Raw genomic sequence first — 22,313 nt, forward strand, 5'->3', positions numbered from 1 at the left:
AAGAAGGAAAGGAAATATCTATGATGTGAAACTATGTCTAGGCAGGAACCGTCTAGTTTGGATTTTATATCTCCAGTTAATCCAGATTGGATGCACCTGCAGTTAAATGATTATGACTTTTACACGACAAGACCCAGTAGTTTAGACACCGCCCATGGTAACAGTTTACCGATGAATCAATATTCCTCAGTACCTGTAATTAGAATATACGGATGTCTGCCCTCGGGGCACCAAGCAGTGTGTCATGTACATGGTATATTCCCTTACATTTTTATCGGTTATGATGGCAAAAAGCAGGATTCATCCACTGATATGAACCACAGATGTGCCAAGCTACATCGTCTACTGGAGTCAAAATGTCAAGAGTTTGCAGGAAAAAATGAAAAAGTTCCTAGTGGGCAGCCACTTGGTGCTCTCAGTTATATCGCTAATGTTTCAGTGGTGAAGGCGGTTCCCTTCTACGGTTTCCATGTAGGATGGTCATTGTTCTACAAAATTTCGCTATTAAATCCAGGTCTAGTTAATAAGTTTTCTGATTGGATCAGAGATGGTAAAATGTTTGGCAAAAGGGTAGAGTCTTACGAAACCCATTTGCCCTATTTATTACAATTCTCAGTGGATTTCAACCTATTTGGTTGTTCTTGGATGGATTTCAACCAATGCTATTTCCGTGAACCTCTGCTGAATCCAATTTTAAGCTTAGATGTTTTGCTAATGAATCAAGACTTGAAAACAATCCTTCGAAGATTTTACCATCCGAATTCAAATGCACTGTGTAAGAAGGATTTCCCCAGAATGGGGAATGGTCTACTTGAAATTGATATCATTCCACAATATATTCGTAACATCGATAATTTACAATTCACTGGTGAATCCCACGATTCCTCAGGGACTTCAAGAGAAGAATTGAGCAAACCTTACGTTACCTCTACTAAGAACATTGTTAGAGATATCTCCATGCAAAGAAAAGCCATGTCTTTGGAGCCCTTTAAGGATCCACCAAGTTTGGAACGTTATGACATTAATGACCATTGGCAATCATCTGATAGCTTTGCCAGTGCTTTCAAGAATTTTACGCAGAAACTGAACCAGAACCCGAAAAATGAACACTTTGGGGATGATTCTTCGTTATTTACACACGTCAACAAACCTCATGAACTTTTGTCGGAACTGTGGCCCTCTAGGCCAACGGCTATTCCGTCGGCGGTTACAGAATCCAACAATGAGGTAGAGGATGGATTAATCGACACTTTGGAAAATGATTACGTCATAGTCAACTCTAGTGATACAGAAAATGATGACAAGGGTTTAGAGGAGAACGATTCTCCGCTTGCTGAAGAATATCAACAAAATCATAGTACGGTGCCAGTTCCGGATGGAGAGGTACCTGCTCCGGGTGGAGAGATACCACCGCTGTCAATGGATGTGGCGATGACCCAAAAGATGGCTAAAAAACGGAAATTCACTTTCACTCAAACTGCTACACATTCAAATGTCAAAGTACAGAAAAGAAAGCCCAAGAAAATTGGTATCAGATATGAAAGAAACGCTTACAGGTTTAAAAATCCCCCAGTTGATTATTCTTCCACTTTGCCCGGTCTAGAAGATTTAGGATTCCCCAAGCAAGATTACATAGATCCGTTCTTTGGAGATCCAAAGGATTTAAAGTCAAAACCATACGTCTATGCTGGGAAAAGATTTGAAATTGGCTCCACCCATTTAAGTTGCAGAATACCCATGACCTTTGAGGAAGAAAATATAGTAGAAGGTAAAGTGAGAAGTGGAAATGTCTTTCATTCCTGGAAATACTTAAGACGACCGCCCGAATTTCAAACGGTAAAACATGAGACTGAATCCATGAGAAGGACCAAATCATTTATTTCACAAATCGAACGATCATCGTTTCAGAGAAAAGCTATAATCAGGGAAAAAAACAATGCACCCGAGGAGAAGAGTAGTATCTTTTCTCCGAATACTTTGACTCACTTTAGTATGGAGATCCACGTAGAGACTGAAGGATCTAAAAAGCCTGACCCTGTCAGGAATGAAGTTAAAATGGTTGTGTGGTGTTTAGAAAAGGAATCCTTTCCCTTTGATTTAGACATCTCTCATGAAGGCATTCTCGCTGTAGTAGATCAAACCGCTGAACCTCATTTGGCAAATCATATCGTCCAAGGTGCTGGTGATGTACCAGTAGCATTTTACAAAACAGAAATGGATATGTTTGATGCATTGACAGATCTAGTTCTCTTTTTTGATACAGATATCCTATCAGGTTTTGAAATTCATGACGGATCATGGGGTTATATAATCGAGAGATGCAGAAAGCACTATGGAATTGAGATATCCGAAGACTTTTCAAGAGTCAATTCCAACTTGAAGAATAAGGCACGAGATAGATGGGGCTTCACTCATGCATCAGGGATAATGATTGCCGGAAGACATATGATAAATGTGTGGAGAAGCATGAGATCAGAGTTGAACTTAACGCAGTACAGCTTGGAAAATTTAGCGTTTGAACTGTTAGATGAACGGATACCCCGTTTCTCATTCCAAGCACTCACTCAATTATGGAGGAACCGCCAACACCCTTCGAACGTAAAAACAGTAATCAATTATTGGATGACACGCGTAAGAATGAATATAAGACTTCTACAGAAACAAGATTACATCGCCAGAATAGTAGAGCAGGCGAGGTTGACAGGAATTGATTTTTACTCAGTCTATTATAGAGGATCACAATACAAAGTCGAGTCAATTCTTTTCCGTCTTTGCAAGCAGGAAGATTTTCTTTCATTATCTCCCAGTAGAAAACAGGTCAAAAACCAGCGAGCACTGGAATGCGTTCCTTTGGTCATGGAACCCGAATCTGCCTTCTACAAAAGTCCTGTTGTAGTCCTGGATTTCCAATCACTGTATCCTTCGATTATGATAGCCTATAACCTTTGCTACTCTACAATGGTTGGAAGGGTCAGAGATTTAGATTTCAAGAATGAGCTTGGTGTAACCAAATTCCCCTTTCCCAAAAATGCATTTAATACCTTAGAAGAGCACACGAGGATAACTGCCAACGGAATAGTATATGTGAAGTCATCTTACCGTAACTCCACTTTGGCTAGGATGTTAGAGGACCTTTTATATACAAGGAGGTTGGTTAAAAAAACCATGAGCGATGTGGGGTCGAAAAATTCTTCCTTGCAGAAACTACTTAATCGCCGACAACTAGCGCTAAAGTTGATAGCTAACGTAACCTATGGGTATACATCAGCATCTTTTTCAGGTAGAATGCCATGCTCAGATTTAGCCGACACCATCGTACAAACCGGAAGAGAGATTTTAGAGAAGGCAATTGAATTTATCGAAGCCAATGAAAAATGGGGGGCTAAAGTAATATATGGCGATACTGACAGTCTTTTCATATATTTACCGGGAAAATGTCGATACGAAGCCCATAATATTGGTGAAGAGATGGCAACAGAAGTGACCAAACGCAATCGATCCCCCATATCGCTTAAGTTCGAGAAAGTTTATCATCCTAGCATACTACTTAGTAAAAAAAGATACGTCGGGTTCATGTACGAATTACCTTCGCAACTACAACCAATCTTCGATGCAAAGGGTATTGAGACGGTAAGAAGAGATGGCCATCCTGCTCAGCAAAAGATTGTTAAGAAATGCATCCAAATCCTTTTTCGAACCAAGGACTTATCTCAAGTGAAAAAATATGTACAGGAACAATTCGTCAAGATCCATCAAAGCAAAGTGTCCTTACAAGATTTTTGTTTTGCCAGAGGGGTACGTTTAGGTTCTTATAAGAGTGAGAAGACAGCTCCACCTGGTGCAGTGGTAGCGACAAGACAGAAAGAACATGATCATAGGTCTAGACCACAGTATAAGGAACGGGTTCCATATGTGGTAGCTCGAGGCTCAGTAGGCCAAATATTAAGGGACAGATGTATCTCCCCAGAGGAGTTTTTAACAGACGAAACTTTGGAGCTCGATTCAGATTACTACATCGAAAAGACTCTAGTACCGCCGCTATCCCGACTTTTTAATATCATGGGAGTAAATGTTGCTGAGTGGGCTTTTGAAGTCACTAGAAATCAATCTTCCCCAGCCCACAGAGAAGCAAAAAATATTGAAAAGGTGATATTAAATTTATCATGTATTAACTGTGGTAATGACACTACAACGAAATCCCAGCTATGTGAAAAATGTCAGATGGAATCCCTACAAACGTCAGGGAATCTTCTAGAGAGAAGAAATTACAGAGAAAGAGAAATCAAGACGATTAATACTGTCTGCAGAATCTGTTCCTACCGCTATACTCAAGATGCAGGTGAGATGGGAGGTCAGGTAGCATCGCTATGCGAATCACATGACTGTCCTGTCTATTTCAGTAGAGTAAAAGCCGCTGGATATATCAATTCTACAGTCAACAGAAGAATTGCGGAAGCTTTAAATTCAATTAACCATTGGTGAATTCTCTTTTCATGTGACAGTTATATATTCACTTTTTTTTTTTTTTTTTTTTTTTTTTTTTCTTCATTTGACTTTAAGCTCATCGCCGGACTTCTATGGAAAATTTGAAAAGCTCATCACATCAACATAGTGTAGTAACCAGTTGTAAAGTGGACCAGAACTACGTGAAACTTTAGATATGCCTGTGACAAAATCCTTGGGAAAGCTTCAAAAGCAAATGAGATCTAAGGGCAGATCTCATGTGCACCCCAACGGTAGAAAACACAAACAGTTAACAAGAGCTACGATAAGAGAGAGCAATATTGCAGCAAAAAAGCAGGAATTCCAGAAACGCAAAACTTATGAGCTGGCTCGTGTGAAATACCTTCAAGAAGTTACAAATTCCGAATCATTCAAAGAAAGAAGCACTTTTAGTCTTGAGGAGACAGCAGTTTTCTTGCAAGAATTTATTCAGCGTGATAATGAAGAGTTGGAAGAATTAAAGAAGAATAGACGTTCGAACCGTCCACCTTCCAATAGACAGCTTTTATTGCAACAAAAATACGACAGGGAAATGGAAGAATTCAAGAAAGGATTTTTGTGTCCTGATTTGACAGATAAACAGAACGTTGTTACACTAAGGAATTGGAATGGAACTTTTGGAACTTTAAATGCATTGAAAACCATTAGGGTCAATAACGAAGGTAAACAAATGATCGGTGGTAATACCTCGTTTACTATGAACACTGACGTTGAAATGCAATGAATTTAGGCTTTTTACTGTATTTATACATGTTGGTGGTAATCAGGTTCTTTGAGTCGTTTTCTGGATTCAATGGCATAATATATTCCCAAACCTGTGAGGATTGTAGCAACCGAAATTACTGGGATTTTGTAAGGGATTCTGCTTTCACTTTCCCCTGTAGAACCCGCAGTTCTTTGGAATACCACATTCTCAGAGTTATCGTACAGATCACCAATTAATTGCCAACCTTCAGTTTCCAATTGATTAATGACAGCCAATGTTTCCTCAGGTGCACGTCCTGAACCGTTAATAACACCAAACAAATCTCTGTAATTTATATTGAATATACTATTGGTGTGTGAAGCAGGTAAGACAATTTTAGTACGTCTTCCTAGATTATAGATTAGAAGATCTTTGGGCTTTTTCTGTGCTTGTGAATCGTGCCTCGTCTTCCCCGTAGACCTTTGTAATACTTTTGATGCTGATCGTCTTAATGGTTTACTTCTAGATGCAAAGATAAGGTTACCTGCAGTCAACCGAGGTGAATCGTTTAAATTACGATCCCAATTGTAACGTCTTGATCCTTCCCAAGCATATCTCTTTTGATTTTTCCCTTGCTCAGCCTTATGCAAGTATTTTTGGAGGGAACCAACATCTATATGAGAATGAGATGATGATGATTCAGGCTTAACTTCTTGGTTTTGGAACAAATCCCCCTTAGTGACTGGTTTACCATGATTCCCAATCTCTTTGATGACTTCCCCCAAATGATCTCTCTGTTCTGGATGAATATGCAAGGAGGGTCTCTCTTGGTCACTATCTATGTCCTTTGATGAAGAGGAAGGCGGAATAGCTACGTTGACTACTTCCTTGGCAGATACCTGAGAAATAGCGTCATAAACCTCGTCATCTGGAACTCGTCGTTGTAGTATCAGCTTGTAGAGTGACTGTATCGATTTTTCGAAGCTCAACTCTGAGATGGAAGATCGTTTAATTAATGTATTTAGAGCTTCTCTAATATGTGGATCACTCGTATAAGCCAGACTCCTATTTTCAACAGATTCTGAAAGTTTTTGCTTAAACATCCATATGGCCTGAGGTCTTGGAGTTCTTTGGTCAAATACTAGTTTCCAGCTCACAGGTTTCTTGACCGACTTGGCATAACCACGACAGAGTTTCGAAAGGCAGTTACTGCTGAACCTATCCCAGGTAATCGACATCGATTCTAGAGGCTCTTGAAAGGAGTTGCTTCAACACCTCTTTCTGTCTACTGCGAACCTTAAGGTTAGTTCGCGACTTGGAATTTCATAAGCCATCATCTCCACAAAGGAGGAACAAGATAATCGAGTTATGGGCCATTCAGATGCCACTGATGTATTATACCACTACAAATCAGCTTTGAAAGTTGGTGAGGTCGAGAGATATGTGATCACCTATGACTTATACGATGGTGATGAGATACCCACAGACATATCATTAGACTCCCTATGGTTAAAGGTAAAAAACCTGGAAAACCTCACACATCGTGCTGCATACCTCATGGGTCCATTCATTCTTTACTGTGATGTTAGAACAGAAGATTACCATCATTCGAACAAGATTTATGCCTCTGTGGATAGACCTAAGTATGAGCCCAATTTACAAGCACAACAGAGATGCATTGCTGAATTATCACTGCATCAGATTAAAAAACGGTACGTGTGGATTGTAGATGTCGTAAGCCAAATTCTCTTTAGTACCGTGTCTCAAATTGCATTTGAAATCACCATTGGTAAAACTAAGCAAGCCTTAGATGAGAAAGTGGATGGATTAATTGAGAATGGATCACTTTCTAACCAGTTAACGGTATCGAGGCTTACTACATTAGATCTTTGGAATCTACCACATCAATTGCAAATGAAGAAGAAAGTAAAACATTTGGTGATTCTTACTCATGGCCTTCATTCTAATGTATCGACAGACATGGTATATCTTATGGAAGAAATTTACAAGGCACAAGCAAATTATCCAGATGAACAGATTGTGGTTAAAGGTTACACAGGAAACGTTTGTCAGACTGAGAAAGGTGTTAAATACATGGGGACCAGATTAGCCAAATATATTGCCGAGGAGCTTTATGAAGAATCCGTAGGGAAAATTTCCTTCATTGCACATTCATTGGGTGGTCTAGTACAGACGTTCGCAATTTCATATATTGCTGTCAAGTATCCATGGTTCTTTCAAAGAGTGAGACCGATTAATTTTATTTGCATAGCCTCTCCATTTTTAGGTGTGGTTACTGATAATCCGGCCTACGTTAATCTACTTCTGTCCTTTGGTGTCATTGGAAAATCAGGTCAAGATTTGAGTCTCGAGAAAGAGCCTCATAGTGGAGCTCCTTTACTTTATCTTCTATCAGGCGATCCTTTTAAAAGTATACTAGTGAAATTTAAAAGAAGAACACTTTACATGAATGCAGTCAATGATGGAATTGTCCCCTTATACACAGCTTCCATGCTGTTTTTAGACTACGAAGAAGTATTACGAAAGTTGAAAGAGCTCGAAAACAATCAAACAACTTTGCAAGCTGATAACGCTGGAGTCATTCATCAAGAAGATTTTGTTGGTAAGCACTTAATCTCACCTTTCAACAAATTTGTTAGTATGCTAGCCCCTCAGAAGTTTCCAGGTGATATTTCTAAAATTCCAAAGCAATCCTTTTTAGAATCTGCCATGTCTACCATCATTCCACCATTACCTGATCAGTCTTTTATTCTAGATCCCGGTTCCAGAAAACCTGTCATTGTTCATGACAAGATTTACACTGAGAAGGATATTCCACCAATGCTGTCAGAAGCAGAAGATACTTATAAGCATAGTAAGAATATTTTGTTAGAACCATTTACGATTAGACGCAAGGATAAGGGAAAAAGTCTGGAAGAGACTATTGCAAGAAGATGGCATGAAGGTGTATCATGGAGGAAAGTGGTCGTTTCACTAAAACCCGACGCCCATAACAATATTATAGTAAGAAGAAGATTCTCGAATGCTTACGGCTGGCCCGTTATGGATCATTTGATAGAAGCACACTTTAACGGTGATGATAATAACGATTATACGCATTGCAATTATTTGGAAAACTCTGAAGAACTCATACCACAGGATCAAAGCGGACACATGTTGGAACCTAATAAAGATTACGCATGGATTACCAGGGTGGAAAATGCAAGGCTTTTCGATGAGGGTCCCACTGGAATGATTTCTACTGTAGGTGAAATCCTAGACACCTTTTCTAGGAAGACATTTTATGAACATGCTCAAAACGATGATTCCAATGGGGGGAATATCGAACACAACGGATTCAATACGTTTGAACTTGAAAATGGAAGTATCTGAATTCCCTCTTTTGTTAGTTCATTAATTCGTTAATTCTTTTATTTCTTTCTTTATACAACGTTGCCATATGCTACTCTATACAATGCATCTTGGATCTCGGAATCTCTTAAAAGTTTTATGCCATGATATGACCTCAATTTCGTGTAATCCCTTTCTTTGATATACGAAGTATCGATGAACATCTCGGAACTGTCGTCGTATTTCAAATATAGAATCTTGACAATTTCAGTTAATACTGCGACTTGAGAATTGCAAACGGTTTCCGGTAAATTCAATGAAGCTTTCAATGCATAAAAATCGACCTTTAACTGCTCCAATCCTTCTCTGTTGAATTTGTTAAGTTTCAAAATTGATTCGATAAAATAGTTGACGATGACGTTAAGAAGTTGACTCTTAATATCGAGTGCAACTTCAAGCGGGATCAACAATGAATCTAATTTGGTCATAATTCTAGTCATTAATTTAATGGAGTTCACTAGTTCAGAACTTGGGGAATCCCCATCTAGTGGTCCATTTTGCAAGCACCAATTGCCTGATTTGAAATAATTCTTTAAACTTTCCTTCAACAATTTTTGAATTCTATGCACAATAGTACCTTGATTACCATTTTCAATAATTTGTTGATAACTCTCCTGAACATTTTGTAGAATAGAATCGTAATTCTTGTTTTCTCTTTGATTGACTATATCTGTCAAATGGACAAAAATATATTCAAGTGAAAGTTCAGAAATTCTTCGACTCACCACATTACAATTTTGCAGTTTAATAAAAGTTTGATACAACTGTTCTTCAGGTAACCTATCAGCTATAATATCAACTTTTAGCACGAAATCCAAATAAGATGATAATAATCGCATGAATATTTGTGAACATGTCAACAATTTGTATTTTTGTAAGATTTCACCACTTTCTAAGGAGTAAAATGGCTCCAAGTATTCGTACATCTTATTGATTAACTTAACAAACTCAGACGCCGATTTATCCAAATTTGATGGATCAGATACTATTTTAGTCAATTGTGTCATCGCCACATGAACTTCATAATTTAACCATTTGTCCCAAATACGTGGCGGTACTAACGAAGCAAGACCTTCGCCATGATAATGGAACGAATGTGACAACTCTTTGTCGGTGGAAATGATTTGGGAAATCAGTGTAATTAACGTAGATTGATCGTTTTGGAACAGGATCGTATTAATTCTATCCCTAATTGGTTGTAAGACATAGTTGATAAATTGTTCATGCACCAATTGTCTAGTCAATCCATTGTCTTCATCATGGAATATGCTGGTACATTTATGCATATTTTCACCGAGGTATTCCTTTAGAAATTTGAAATAAGTTTCAATCTTAAAGGAGACGTCATGGAAATGGTAGGTGAACCTGACTGTAAAATTATTAGCGATACTCTTAAAGTTCCACAAAATAGATGGCTTTTCACCTACAACGTATAACTGAGACAACTGATAAAGAGTCGCAGATTGATCACGAAGGGATGTCATCGATTGAGTTGACAATGGTGCAAACATCGGAGTATCCCATTTATGCTCCAGTAAAAATGCATTAAACTTTTCCACTAATTCTTGAGCCTTTCTAGCTACCAATTTTTCTTCAAATTTAGAATATATGTCCTTGGCAAATTGGCTCTTCTCCACTCCAAATTTCGTACTCTGCAATTCTGAATGTAACTCTTTCAGCTTGTCAATGGATAACTTCGATGATTCCAATTCACATAGTTCGTTAATTTCAGTTTCTAGATTTTGTAACCTTTCCAAGTTATTATCAGCTCTCTCCTGGTCTTCAAATAAATTTTGTAGTTGCAAAAGAACCTGTAAATCTCCATATTTCTCTCTAAGGGTCACAACATCCGATAGCGAAGTGGCATTAGCCGAAATATCGTTAGCAATAGCTTCGAATTGAGTTTTATCACTGCCATTACCGCTATTTTGCTTCCATGATTTTTCCAATTTATTACGGGCTGAACTCAGTTGAACTGCTAACGCATCCCTTTCCAGATTAATCTGATCAATTCTGGTATCTACATTTAGCAAATCATCAAAACTACTCAATACCATCGCGATATAACTAGAAGAGCCCACTATATGCCAGAATATCTTACAAAAAAGGGTTGTCTTGTGTACTATGTGTTGATTTTTTAACAACATCATCAATAGAAGCACCGAGCACCTTTGACATACTAGGGGCAACTTCACAAGTACAAGAAATACGGGTAAAGAAAGCTCAGTCAAACCCTACAGCCCGTTAGGACTACTTCATTGGATTCTCTTGATCTTCTGTAGTATTTTCTCGAATTTTAACCGTCTCTCTACGACTAATTCTTAAAATCCTAGCAATAGTAATACAACACTCCCATAATCCTTGCCAAGCAGTTCCGCGGCCAGAGTTCACGTTACTGCTGAGTACATTGTTTTCGGTTTTCCCCTGATCTCTGGAGGGGTAATTTGTATATCAATGGTCATGAAACGTAAGAACCCTTAACCACATAACAGCAACGTAGGGCAGGAAGAGCAACCAAGTCTGTGATTATATTAACTGGTACTCATATATACACACGTTTCTACCAGGATACCAGGGCAGAAATACTAGAAAGGAGGCTACCACGTCAGAACACATACAACATACATATATATAGTCATAGCACTGGCATATTCATACAAACAACAACATATTTAGGGATAGGCACAGACATAGACCCAGAAATAAGAGAACCAAAATGAGTGCAGGAGGTATTAGAAGACCAATTCAAATTGAAGAGTTCAAGACAGCCATTGGGGACATGCCCTCAGACGAGCTAGCCAGAATCAGGAATGAACTTGGGAACAGTATTAGACATCTGGAGAGATCAAATGCAAGGCTTGAAAAGTATATCGCCAAGATCGAAGGCAGACCAAAGAACTCCCCAGAGGTGGACTCTGGTGATGAACTTGAATCCATTGAAGAAGGTGATCTGCAGCTCTACCAAGAATCCCTAAGAGAGAACCAAACGGTTTTGAACAACTATAACGAGAGAATTGAAGCTCTAGACCAAGAGAATCTTTACAGATCTAGTCACAAGGGGAACGGCAGTACTGTCCCCCCTACTCCTAAAACTAACGTTACTACCGCAAACCGTGGTGCTGAAGGAATCTATCTATAATGACCAAGTAAGAACGCATTGGAACGGTTGTTTGTTCTTGACGAGAGAAATTCTACATAGCTTAAGAATCTAATTGAATGGCAACTGCTGTTGATGATCTCATTCAGTTCATTGCTATAGCTTTTCTAACGCACAAAAAGGTTCACTTACATTCATCCTTAAAGATGTACACATATATATATCTTTGTACATCCAGAAAGACGGACAGATAATAAGGGATCTTCAGGGTCTTTAAACAAAGGACAAGTTCAATACGCATACAGTTAATGATATATGCTGTACTGTGTTTGGGTAATTCTTTTATACTGGAGATTGATTGCACCGGTCGTTGGATTAGATAATGGAGATGCTGATACCCTTAATTTTAAGGTTGAACCTGTTAAATATTCCAACTATGATTCCACCTACGATAGATTTTGCTTTACAATGGAACTGTCACCCACTGAAGAGTTGACTTCAAATGTCTTATTCACATTTTATGTGCTGGATGTACTGCCGTTCGCAACTGATGCAGGTAGATTTGGCGGTACTAGTAAATCTAGAGGCCGCCAAGCTCTACACATGAGTATCAAAGATCCAATCAGTGGTAATCTCCTGCGATCTACCAGGAACTTAAAATCAGGGGTTACACATGTGGAACTGAACGCTGGGGATTCTCATAAACTGGACGTTTGCCTTGCTAATTTAGTTTACGATTCATCTTGGTCGTCATTAGACATTTGGGAATTTGTTGCAGTTCAATTAAAGACCAAGGAACAACTGGCATGGTCAAAATTAGGTTCCTTACAAGAGGAATACCAGGTTCAACAGGATGTGGACAATTGCATGAATAAAATATCGCATACAATTAACGGTGAAATTTTCCAAGAGTTAAGGTCAACAGAAACTGAACATAGGAATATCAACGAATCCCTCTGTAATGCATTTGTGATTACACTTATTGTAATGATAGCATTTATCAGTTCACCACCTGTGATATTGGCGTACTACTGCATAAAATACAAGGGTTTTCCAGGTGTACGTTCACCGCGAGCCTAAAACCTGGTAATGCTCACCGTAATGCTAATTAACAATATTAACGATATTAATCTTGCTTATATAATTAGTATGCATAGCTGCATAACCTTTTTTCTTCCGTACTTCTCATCCCATCTCATCTAATGTTGTAGATCGATTGAAAAATTATCAAACTAACAAAACACATGAAAGTAAAGGAGTTGAAAATAGTAAAAAACTATGCCTCTTTCTATTGCTGAAAAATCTTACCTTTACGATTCATTGTCCTCTAATGCTGGTACAAGACCTGATGGTAGATTACCTCATCAGTTTAGACCTTTAGAAGTCTATACTGATTTTTTACCGAGTTCAAATGGATCTTCGAGAATCATTGCAAGTGATAGTAGCGAGTGTATTGTAAGTGTTAAGGCAAATGTTGTAGATCATCAGGTTCAACAAGATCTCTTCCAAGTAGAAGTTGACATTGCAGGTCAAAGAGACGATTCATCTGAAGTGGAAACTTTGACATCACTTTTAAACAGAGTACTAGAAAGCCGTGGTAGTATTGACGCTTCAAAATTAAAACTGACTAGAAAATACAGCTATAAACTTTTCATCGATGTCTTAGTCATATCCTCAAGCTCACATCCAGTTTCACTAATATCTTTTACCATATTTTCTGCGCTAAATTCCACTTATCTACCGAAGATCATCTCCAGTTTTGACGATTTGGAAGTTGAAGAATTGCCCACTTTCCACGATGCCGACATGGTTAAACTAGATGTAAGTCCACCATTGGTATTCATTCTAGCAGTTGTTGGTGAGAATGTCTTTATGGATGCAGCCGCTAATGAAAGTGAAGTCGCTGATAATGGATTAATCATAACGTGGTCAGGCGACAAAATTGTTGCACCTATAAGGACTGTTGCGTTGAATAATTCAGATGTGAAAGGGTTTAACCCATTGGTATTGCAAAGAGGTATTCAAATGGTTCAACAATATGCAGGAGACGTTGTACGAGCCTTTGCCAATCTATGATACATAAAAATTAATTAATTAATGAATTAATTACTTATCGTTATTTACATATGTTGCACGGTGTAGGAATGAACGATAACAGCTGTAGCGGTTTGAATATTCATCGATCTAATTACACCAAATTGTCTAATCTCAAGGCATAGGTCCAATTCGCTGAGAAGATGTCCTGGAATCCCATGTGCTTCCGTACCTAGAACGACTAGAGATTTTGCAGGAAACTTGTAATGATCATCTAATTTAACAGATTTATCGGTTTGTTCCAATCCAATTAGCGTATAACCTTCTTGCTTCTTCTGTTTCATGAACGACGTAATGTCTTGTGGTGTCACTTCTTCTATAGGCATCCATCTGTCAGCGGTAACTGCAACATTTTTAAATTGAGGGTTGTTCTTTACTTTAATGTTGGGGACTGTCAGAAGTCCGACACCAAGAACGTCACATAATCTGCAGATACCACCCAAATTAGGGGCCTTATCCACTAAGGAGGCAACAACTATCAGGTCGGACCTGTTCACAGTCTTTTCGGGTTTGGAGTTATCGATATCCATTAAGGTTTTCCATGCACCACTCTTCATTTGAAGTTGTGAAGACGAATCAGGTGCGAATTCCCCATTAGAGTGTTCCTGGTCAATTCTTCTGATTAAAAATGATGAAGTATCATCTGTACCAATAGTCCAACCTTTGTAAGACAAATACTTATTGAATAAACCTTCAGAGAAATATGGCACTTCTGCACTCGAAGTCCTCCTCAAGACTCCACCAAAGACCCCAGTCAAATTTAAGTCCTCATAAATGTTCCAGGTATTGGCATCACCAACTCTGTATTTACCTGGAATTCTAAGCTGTTCAGCACCCAAATAGAGTTGATGTATAATCTGTTTAAGCGTTTCATTAGTAATAAATTGAGAAAATGAAGGCCAGAATGAAAGCATCAAAGAATTGGAGAAATGTCTAACCAAAGGTTTGTTCGAAGTAGCATTGGAAATAACCGAACCCATAAAACGATTCAACAATCTTTGAGGGCAATCACTGTTAGCGCTAGTCAAACCCACTAGCACCAAGAATGCAATCCTTTCGTGACTCACAGTAACAGCTGGTTTCGTTTGATCATCCATGGAGGAGAAAACCAAATCTTCCACTACATTGGTCTTACCTTCTTCGTAGTGATCTGCTATCACATAAGCGGTAAACCATTCTTTATAAGCTCTCACAAGAGGCGAAATGTCATCGGAAAGACTGGGCAACACAGAATCTTTCACAAAATTGAAGAGAAGACTTTTATCATAGACCTTGATACCTAAGAGTAGAAGTTGCCAAGTTTGAACCCTTTTAATCTCTTCAATCCCATCTGTCTGTTTCTTGGGGAATAACAAATTTGTCGATCTGGCCGCCTTGACCAATGCTTGTTCTTTGAAATGTGCCCCACAGTATAAAAAGGTATCGATAATTAAAACCTTAGCTGAGATTTCTTCAGGACCGTAGACTTGCTCATACAAGCTCTTACCCCCAGCTTGATACAAGTTAATCTTTTTATCATACAATTCTGCTATCACGGGTCTCAAAAAGAAAATGTTTACGTTCATCTGAGTGGAAGAGAGAATCCCCAATATCAAATTGATCAACCACCAATAGTCGGCCTTGTTGTCATCTAATTTCTCAGCATTGGACCTTATAAATTCATTGATATTTTGTGCCAACAAAGGTAAGTAGCCACGTCTAGTGTATGCCTGATCAATAATTCCTTGGCCACAATTTGAAATGATTGCTGCCAACCCAGCACCCTTTTCACTGTTCTCCGTAGCATAGTATAATACAGTTGGATGGAAGAGCCCCTCTATCAACGCATCATGGAGATTCTTTTGGTTCAATATTAATCTTTCACTAAAGACTTCTTCCCAAATAGCTAGAAAAACATTAATTACAGCAGATAGAAGATTCCAATTATTGTTATCAGCAACACCTTTCCCAACGGTAACGTAAGAATCGAGAACATAAGTGCACAATTTAGAGATGTAGAGATTACCCTTGTAATTACCGTTTTCATTTGTCACATTAGAACTCAAAAGAGAAAGCAATTCTGTAACCTCATCTCCCTTCTTATCATAACCTTCCCAATTGACAGGAAATGCTTTGAGATGAATGAACAGAAACTTCATATAAGTTCCATAAATTTCATCTTTAAATTTGAAATCACGACTACCGCCCAAAAAGTCCTTTACAATATTGTAAAGTTGTTTTAAATTTGACCATGTAAGTTCCAACAATTCTGCATCATTATCAAAAGTCTTCTCATAAACGGTGACCAAGAACTTAAATTTGCTCTCTGAAAACTCCTTCAAAAGCGATCCATATAGTTTATCTAATTTAATAGATTTCCATGTATAGCTGTTGAAGCCAGCATAATCAACAAGGACATCAGCGCCCTCATAAGATTCGACATTCTCATCACCCGCTAAAAGACCAGAGAGAGCCTCAGATGCTTTGGAATTGAATTCATCTTTGCAAATGCCACTTTTTGAAAGCTCAAAAATTAGAGGGCGAGTTATCGATATGTTTTCGTATCCAAGAATTAGTACCGATAACAATCCAAAGGTTTCGTCAACTTGAACCCAACTAGCAAAGCTTTCATCAATGTCCTCCGTCTTGAAATATGCGATTGCAAAATCTATGAAATCTTCTATCAATGGGGCAAAAAATTTGTATCCATTTTTGTTGTTCTTAACATGAGAAGATATCGTTTGGATCCATGCCTCTGGAGAGGTAGAATAATCTGTGTGAAGCAAAAATTTCAAATTCATAGTTTGCAAAGTTGTTTCTACGATACCCTCCTCACTTTCCACTTCGAACAGTTTTTTAATCAATTCTAAATGGTATGGCGATATTAGCCTTGAATTTTTCCCCTTCAAAGAGTTTATAATACCAAAGGTCAAATAGACTCTCGAAGGATCAAACAATGTAGGTTGCTCAACTAAATATTCCAAAGATACCGAGATGGCAACCGAAGCATTTTCCTTACTCTGCGAAATTATGGATGTGATCCAATTCGAGAACCGTTCACCATATGGGCACGAAGATCCTTTGACGGTAAAATAGTGGGCCTCTAGAGCCGCTGGTAAAAAAGTTTTCTTTAAGGCCTTAACGTTGCTGGTGAAAACAGATTTATCGTCGATCATAAATAGCATGGAAACCATATATTTTCTAACGCTATCCATGGTTGCCTTTAAACCTGTGGAAAGAAGGATCAACCCCCAAGTGGGATGCAAAATATGGTTAGCGAACAAATTAAGGATTTGACTGGTGGCGGCTTGGATCTGATTTAGCGCGGTTTCAAGCGCAACGATCTCGTACAGAGTAGTAAAATTATCCCAAATTTTAAGATATTCGTCCTTGTGAGCAGGATCCCAAGTGAATATATCTGTTTCAAAGGAGATAGGCAAAGATGCCAATTTTTCAATCGTCAATCTAAGCACGCAAATACCAAGCTTTCTGTATTCTTGTACTTTGTGGGACAACGCAAACTGCAGATTCTGCCAATATTCACCAGTTTTCAACAACGTCACTAGTTGAGAAGAAGGCTCAGATACTAATAGGAACCTTAAAGTGAAAATTAGCGCGCTACGTAATTTCCAATCACGATTCATTCCATCGTCGACATACTGTTTAATTAAAGTCCAAACCACTTGATCAAAATGACTGTCTTTCAAAGCTCTGCGAGCAATATGATCAATTCTCCATCTCAGAATACCCGAAGCAGTGAATGCCAAAATTTCCACATTACAACCTAATAGTAACAGTATAATATCATCCAATTTTTCTGCCTTTGAAATTTCAACACCAAAGGAATACACCGTTTCAAGAAATTTCAATAGAAAGATGGTGTCCACTTCATTCAGATCACATTCACTTCCGTTCTCCCGACCTTGCGTGTCTACAAGCTGTTCGTATAGTACATTTTCAAATAATTTCTTATGATCCCTAGCTACGTAAGACTCTAATTCTTGAACAATCCAAGATTCGAAACGATACCACAATGGTTCAATTTTGCAAATGAGTTGAGCCACAACTCTCAATTCTTTGTCAGAGATTAATTCATTGTAGGCACTGTCACCGTAGCCGGTAAAGGATTTAGAATCTAAAGATTCCATCTGCTGAAGTAGCTTGGACCTAACATTTTCAAAAAGGGTATCTATTAGATCACTGCGGCCTGAAAAGTCTATCGAAATGATATTTAAAACGCCAAGCACCTGTGATAATTGATCCTCTTCCACTAGTCGGGACACTATCTTTATTTGTTCGTCATAGCCCAAATACTGACTAATTATTGCACTACCGTTATCGCTGACCGTCATAGTCCAGAAATGTCCAGAAATAGCATGCAATGGATTATTTCTGGTCAAAGATAGAGCCTATAGTTGCCATGCTTGGAGAGACTTTGAGATGAGATGAGATGAGATGAGAAGTAAGTGAAAAAAAATAGAGCACGTGACCGAAGATCGATTATCATAAAGGAGCATTTCGGCGGCTCAGTGGTGATTCTGCCATCAAAAAGCTCTATACTCCTTAACCTTAAGATAGGATGAATTTTCTATGCTTCTTTTGGTGGAATTCTCTTGCCGGAGCTTATACCCAAACTTCAGCGCACAAACTATGTCCGAAGCAACCAGGGTATACTCGGACAAATATTGTCACGTGATATACACATAGAAGGTCACCTGACCAAAAATAGCGCTAAACCACTCTAATAGACAGAGAATTGCCCATAAACTCTTACTACATGCTTCTTTTGCTGCCTTATGAATCCTAACCTCTAGTTTTACCGTAAATAAGAAATTTATCAGATGTCACGTGTCCAGGACACGCATGACGTTCTTGTAACAATTTTCTTGACCCAGCGATAGTAGGCTAAAGACCACCCTTCGCCTCCCCTTCTCCCCTTCAATTAGTGCCTTTAGCGAACTTTAATACTACTCTTGGATATTCTAATTGGAACTTCAAGGAGTTGACATAGCCATTATTGGTGCCTTATAACGCTAGCTGAAATAAGGTCGAATCATTGGATCAAAAATCGGTACTATCCTTGGTAGTGTCAATTGATTGGAAAGCATAAACGAATTTAAATAAAGTACCCGTTGTGATATACATTACAAAAATTATGGACAAGTTTGATGAAGTCGCAACGAACAGTCATCATGGAGAGGAAAATGTGGAGTCAAATGTTACGAAACAAGAGGAATCAGAAGATACCGATTCCCCTGCTGAGGTTGTAAATTCCCAAGGGAAAAGAGATGAGGAAGATAGGAGTAACGAAGACAATGAAGACGATGGCGAGGATAATTATGCATCAGAGATGGTTCATACAGCGATAACAGAAAAAGACAATCCATTTATTGAGCAAAATACAACTGAAGAAGACAAACAAATGGAACAGTCTTCGAGTCAAAATCATGTTTCCACCAAAAAACCTGGCAAGCAGCAATTGGTTAATCCGAACGAAGTGTATCAGGACGATATGGACGATATATTACCACTTGATGATCGTAGGCATTCATCCGCAGCTCAGAACAGTAGTTGCGACGATAGCATAAGTTCCATGAAGCATTCACCACCAAACGGGTCTCGAGAGGTCGATGGAGATAACACACAGATGCGTAATAAAGTCCAAATTTTAGAAACGAACAAGTTATCAGAAGGACAAGGTCGCACGTATGTGGCTTACACGATCAAATACGGAGAAGCTATTGTTAAAAGACGGTACAGCGATTTTGAAAGCCTGAGAAACATTTTAATTAGATTGTTCCCTATGACGCTTATTCCACCCATACCCGAAAAACAAACGATTAAGACGTACGGTAAAGCTATCGCAGGCTCTAAATCGACCTATTTGCTGCCATCTGAAAGCGCTGGATCTGTCGATCTTTCACTTTCTGTAATCAATGGACCTGTCAATAACAGTGATGAGAGGCTCATACGGCACAGGATACGTATGTTGACAGGATTTTTAAACAAACTTTTACAGATTGATGAAATTACCAAGACTTCAATCATTGCAGATTTTTTGGATTCGAACAATACCAATTGGTGTGATTTTATCACCAGCTCTGCAACTTTCTCATCTTTACCGAAAAGCGTCTTACAATGCAATCCATTAGATCCGACAAATACTACGAAGGTTCATTCTTCGTTACCAATTCCCTATTCTTCGCCGCAGCTACTGAATAAAGATGGCTCAACAGATAGCAGAGACGGATTTACCACGATAGAACATGATTACAAAAGATACGAATTCATTTTAAACAACGGGTTGTACAAATACAATAGAAGGATCACCAAGAACATGCACGATCTGAAATATTCTACAAAAGAGTTAAGCGATGCATTTGGAGAATTTGCCAGTAACCAAAGCCGCGGTGCGGATTTGGCCGAGCAACTCTCCCATACAAGCGATGCCTTTGAAGAAACTTCCGCAGAATTAGAAACCATAGTTGGAAGACTTTATTATAACATAAACGAGCCACTTAGCGAATGCGTTCACATGGCAGGCTCTGCAAGAGATCTAATCAAATACCGTAAGCTGAAGAGTATCCAATTAGACATGGTCAAGAAATCCTTGGTTACGAAGAAAAGTCATTTGGAAAAATTACAAGAACAGGAGAAGGAATTAAAGAAGGTAGATGATGAGATCTCACAGGAGATGGTTAAAGGCCAAAGAATTAATTTGGAGCATCCTCAACCGAGATCTTACAGCGGCAGGCTTTTTAACAAGTTCAGTAAGTTGGCCAACATTGTTAAAGAATCTGTAAACTATCAAGATCCCGATGTTCACACAACGATCGCCACATTAAAGGCAGATATCGCTCAATTAGAGGAGTCCTTGAAGGTTTGCGAAGGTGATTTGGAAGTCATTACAAGTGTGATAAGAGACCAACAATTAAAGCAATTCTCCGAGGAAAGAGAAAGAGAGCTGGCAGAAATCCTTAAAAATTATTCGAAATACTACAGAGAGTTTGCTGAAAAACAATTAAAACTATGGCAAGATGTTAAAACCAATCAAGCATGATGTTTTAGGGAATTTGGGAGTTTTAAATTGCAATACGGAATGATTTTTTTTTTTTTTTTTTTTTTTTTTTCATTTTTATTTTTATTTCATGTTATTCTCCTTCCGCATGCATAATCACAATGGAGTATGAAATTGATGTCATTCAGTTGATATAGAAGTGTTCAAAAGATATAAAAAAGTGAGGTAAGGTTTGATATAGAAGAGAGTTGATGAAATCAATCTCTCGCAGCAGCAGCGGTTGATTTGTCCATTCCACTTAGATTTTTCAAAATCCTCAGATAAGGCCAGTTAAGGTTTTTAATAAAAGGCACTAAGTTGACGTAGTAAGGGGAATTTAATGTTCGTGTGCTATTGTGATCAATGGCATTTATAATTTGACTTGCCAATTCTGCAGGATCCACATCGGGAGCTAATAATTTAGAAGGTGTCTGTACGTTGGCAAACATTTCTGTTCTCAATTTTCCGGGGCACACTAAGAGAGTTTTAACGGGTCTCATTTTAATCCTTTTAAGACGTTGACTAAGAGAGTTGTGATAGGCAATGAGTCCACCTTTAGAGGCACCATAGGAAGTCAGGCTTGCAGGAGACGCAATACCCAGCACAGATGCTACATTTACTATGTAACCTTGTCCAATTTCAATGATACCGGGTAGGAAAGTTTGAATCATCATATAGGCCCCAATATAGTTCACGTCAATCACTTTGTGTATATCACTGTCTGATGTTTCCTGTAAAGGCGAAATACAAGTTATACCAGCATTATTAAACAGCAGAGTCACAATACCATGATTTTTTATGATTGTCTTATGCAACTCCTTTATCTGCTCGTACTTGGCCACATTACAAGGGTAATATACAATATTACCATTAGGATTTAGATCGACGGAAGGTGGCCCCAAATCTGCAATAATCACCCTTATACCTTTCAGAGCCAATTTTTGAACCAATTGCCACCCAAAACCTTTAGAACCTCCCGTCACCAGTGCAATGGTTTCTCGATTCAACGAAATTCTACCAAAAGTGGGGGCGACGAACTCTTCCACATCTTCCTTACAACGTACAGCAAAACGGTACATAAATTAATTTTCGGACCTCTGGAATTTTGGAGATTATATTGGAGGGGATTGAAGATGGAATCCTATTTGGAAATACTCTATTTTATTTCGCCTGACACAAATTTAATATTATTCGGAATCTCGGCGACACACTGACGTTCTAATGCCAGCCGTAGGAAAAAAAACATAAGGAAATAACAGCAATAAAGTTCGACAACAAGAAAGCCTGGAGCGATATCATGCTGCTAGCTACTTATACATTGGCGGCTATATCTGTATATCCTTCACACCTGTAGCGTAAATCATACATATCAGTGTGTACAACATGTCCGGGTAACATAAACCCGCCTTTGGAATTTCGCCTAAAACAGTGGGGAGTCGAAACTGACAGGATTCAGAAGTCGATTGAACGAACTCTTTACTCCATCA

At 38.5% G+C, this 22,313-nt stretch overlaps 11 protein-coding genes across 11 annotated transcripts; 7 read left to right on the forward strand and 4 right to left on the reverse strand.

The window, feature by feature from the left end:
• Positions 1-33: 33 nt before the first annotated feature.
• REV3 (DNA-directed DNA polymerase) lies at positions 34-4,482 on the forward strand (the record flags this gene model as incomplete). The annotated part of the gene is made up of 1 exon (XM_002497489.1): positions 34-4,482. The coding sequence occupies one exon, from the start codon at positions 34-36 to the stop codon at positions 4,480-4,482; it is 4,449 nt and encodes a 1,482-aa protein (XP_002497534.1).
• Positions 4,483-4,660: 178 nt separating this feature from the next.
• Positions 4,661-5,227, forward strand: TMA16 (Tma16p; the record flags this gene model as incomplete). Its single annotated transcript, XM_002497490.1, has 1 exon — positions 4,661-5,227. The coding sequence occupies one exon, from the start codon at positions 4,661-4,663 to the stop codon at positions 5,225-5,227; it is 567 nt and encodes a 188-aa protein (XP_002497535.1).
• A 20-nt stretch (positions 5,228-5,247) lies between these two features.
• Positions 5,248-6,426, reverse strand: MRX4 (Mrx4p; the record flags this gene model as incomplete). Its single annotated transcript, XM_002497491.1, has 1 exon — positions 5,248-6,426. The coding sequence occupies one exon, from the start codon at positions 6,424-6,426 to the stop codon at positions 5,248-5,250; it is 1,179 nt and encodes a 392-aa protein (XP_002497536.1).
• A 130-nt stretch (positions 6,427-6,556) lies between these two features.
• On the forward strand, positions 6,557-8,581 carry ZYRO0F07832g (putative lipase; the record flags this gene model as incomplete). The annotated part of the gene is made up of 1 exon (XM_002497492.1): positions 6,557-8,581. The coding sequence occupies one exon, from the start codon at positions 6,557-6,559 to the stop codon at positions 8,579-8,581; it is 2,025 nt and encodes a 674-aa protein (XP_002497537.1).
• Positions 8,582-8,631: 50 nt separating this feature from the next.
• TIP20 (Tip20p) lies at positions 8,632-10,749 on the reverse strand (the record flags this gene model as incomplete). Its single annotated transcript, XM_002497493.1, has 1 exon — positions 8,632-10,749. The coding sequence occupies one exon, from the start codon at positions 10,747-10,749 to the stop codon at positions 8,632-8,634; it is 2,118 nt and encodes a 705-aa protein (XP_002497538.1).
• Positions 10,750-11,315: 566 nt separating this feature from the next.
• TMA17 (Tma17p) lies at positions 11,316-11,738 on the forward strand (the record flags this gene model as incomplete). Its single annotated transcript, XM_002497494.1, has 1 exon — positions 11,316-11,738. One exon carries the CDS (start codon positions 11,316-11,318, stop codon positions 11,736-11,738), a length of 423 nt encoding a protein of 140 aa, XP_002497539.1.
• A 273-nt stretch (positions 11,739-12,011) lies between these two features.
• Positions 12,012-12,776, forward strand: RRT6 (Rrt6p; the record flags this gene model as incomplete). Its single annotated transcript, XM_002497495.1, has 1 exon — positions 12,012-12,776. The coding sequence occupies one exon, from the start codon at positions 12,012-12,014 to the stop codon at positions 12,774-12,776; it is 765 nt and encodes a 254-aa protein (XP_002497540.1).
• A 198-nt stretch (positions 12,777-12,974) lies between these two features.
• RRP42 (exosome non-catalytic core subunit RRP42) lies at positions 12,975-13,772 on the forward strand (the record flags this gene model as incomplete). The annotated part of the gene is made up of 1 exon (XM_002497496.1): positions 12,975-13,772. One exon carries the CDS (start codon positions 12,975-12,977, stop codon positions 13,770-13,772), a length of 798 nt encoding a protein of 265 aa, XP_002497541.1.
• Positions 13,773-13,816: 44 nt separating this feature from the next.
• Positions 13,817-18,121, reverse strand: TRM3 (tRNA (guanosine(18)-2'-O)-methyltransferase; the record flags this gene model as incomplete). The annotated part of the gene is made up of 1 exon (XM_002497497.1): positions 13,817-18,121. One exon carries the CDS (start codon positions 18,119-18,121, stop codon positions 13,817-13,819), a length of 4,305 nt encoding a protein of 1,434 aa, XP_002497542.1.
• An 803-nt stretch (positions 18,122-18,924) lies between these two features.
• ATG20 (Atg20p) lies at positions 18,925-20,829 on the forward strand (the record flags this gene model as incomplete). The annotated part of the gene is made up of 1 exon (XM_002497498.1): positions 18,925-20,829. The coding sequence occupies one exon, from the start codon at positions 18,925-18,927 to the stop codon at positions 20,827-20,829; it is 1,905 nt and encodes a 634-aa protein (XP_002497543.1).
• A 215-nt stretch (positions 20,830-21,044) lies between these two features.
• ZYRO0F07986g (short-chain dehydrogenase/reductase) lies at positions 21,045-21,905 on the reverse strand (the record flags this gene model as incomplete). Its single annotated transcript, XM_002497499.1, has 1 exon — positions 21,045-21,905. One exon carries the CDS (start codon positions 21,903-21,905, stop codon positions 21,045-21,047), a length of 861 nt encoding a protein of 286 aa, XP_002497544.1.
• Between the last annotated feature and the right edge of the window lie 408 nt (positions 21,906-22,313).

The sequence above is a fragment of the Zygosaccharomyces rouxii genome, assembly GCF_000026365.1.
Source record: "Zygosaccharomyces rouxii strain CBS732 chromosome F complete sequence".
Lineage (NCBI taxonomy): Eukaryota > Fungi > Ascomycota > Saccharomycetes > Saccharomycetales > Saccharomycetaceae > Zygosaccharomyces > Zygosaccharomyces rouxii.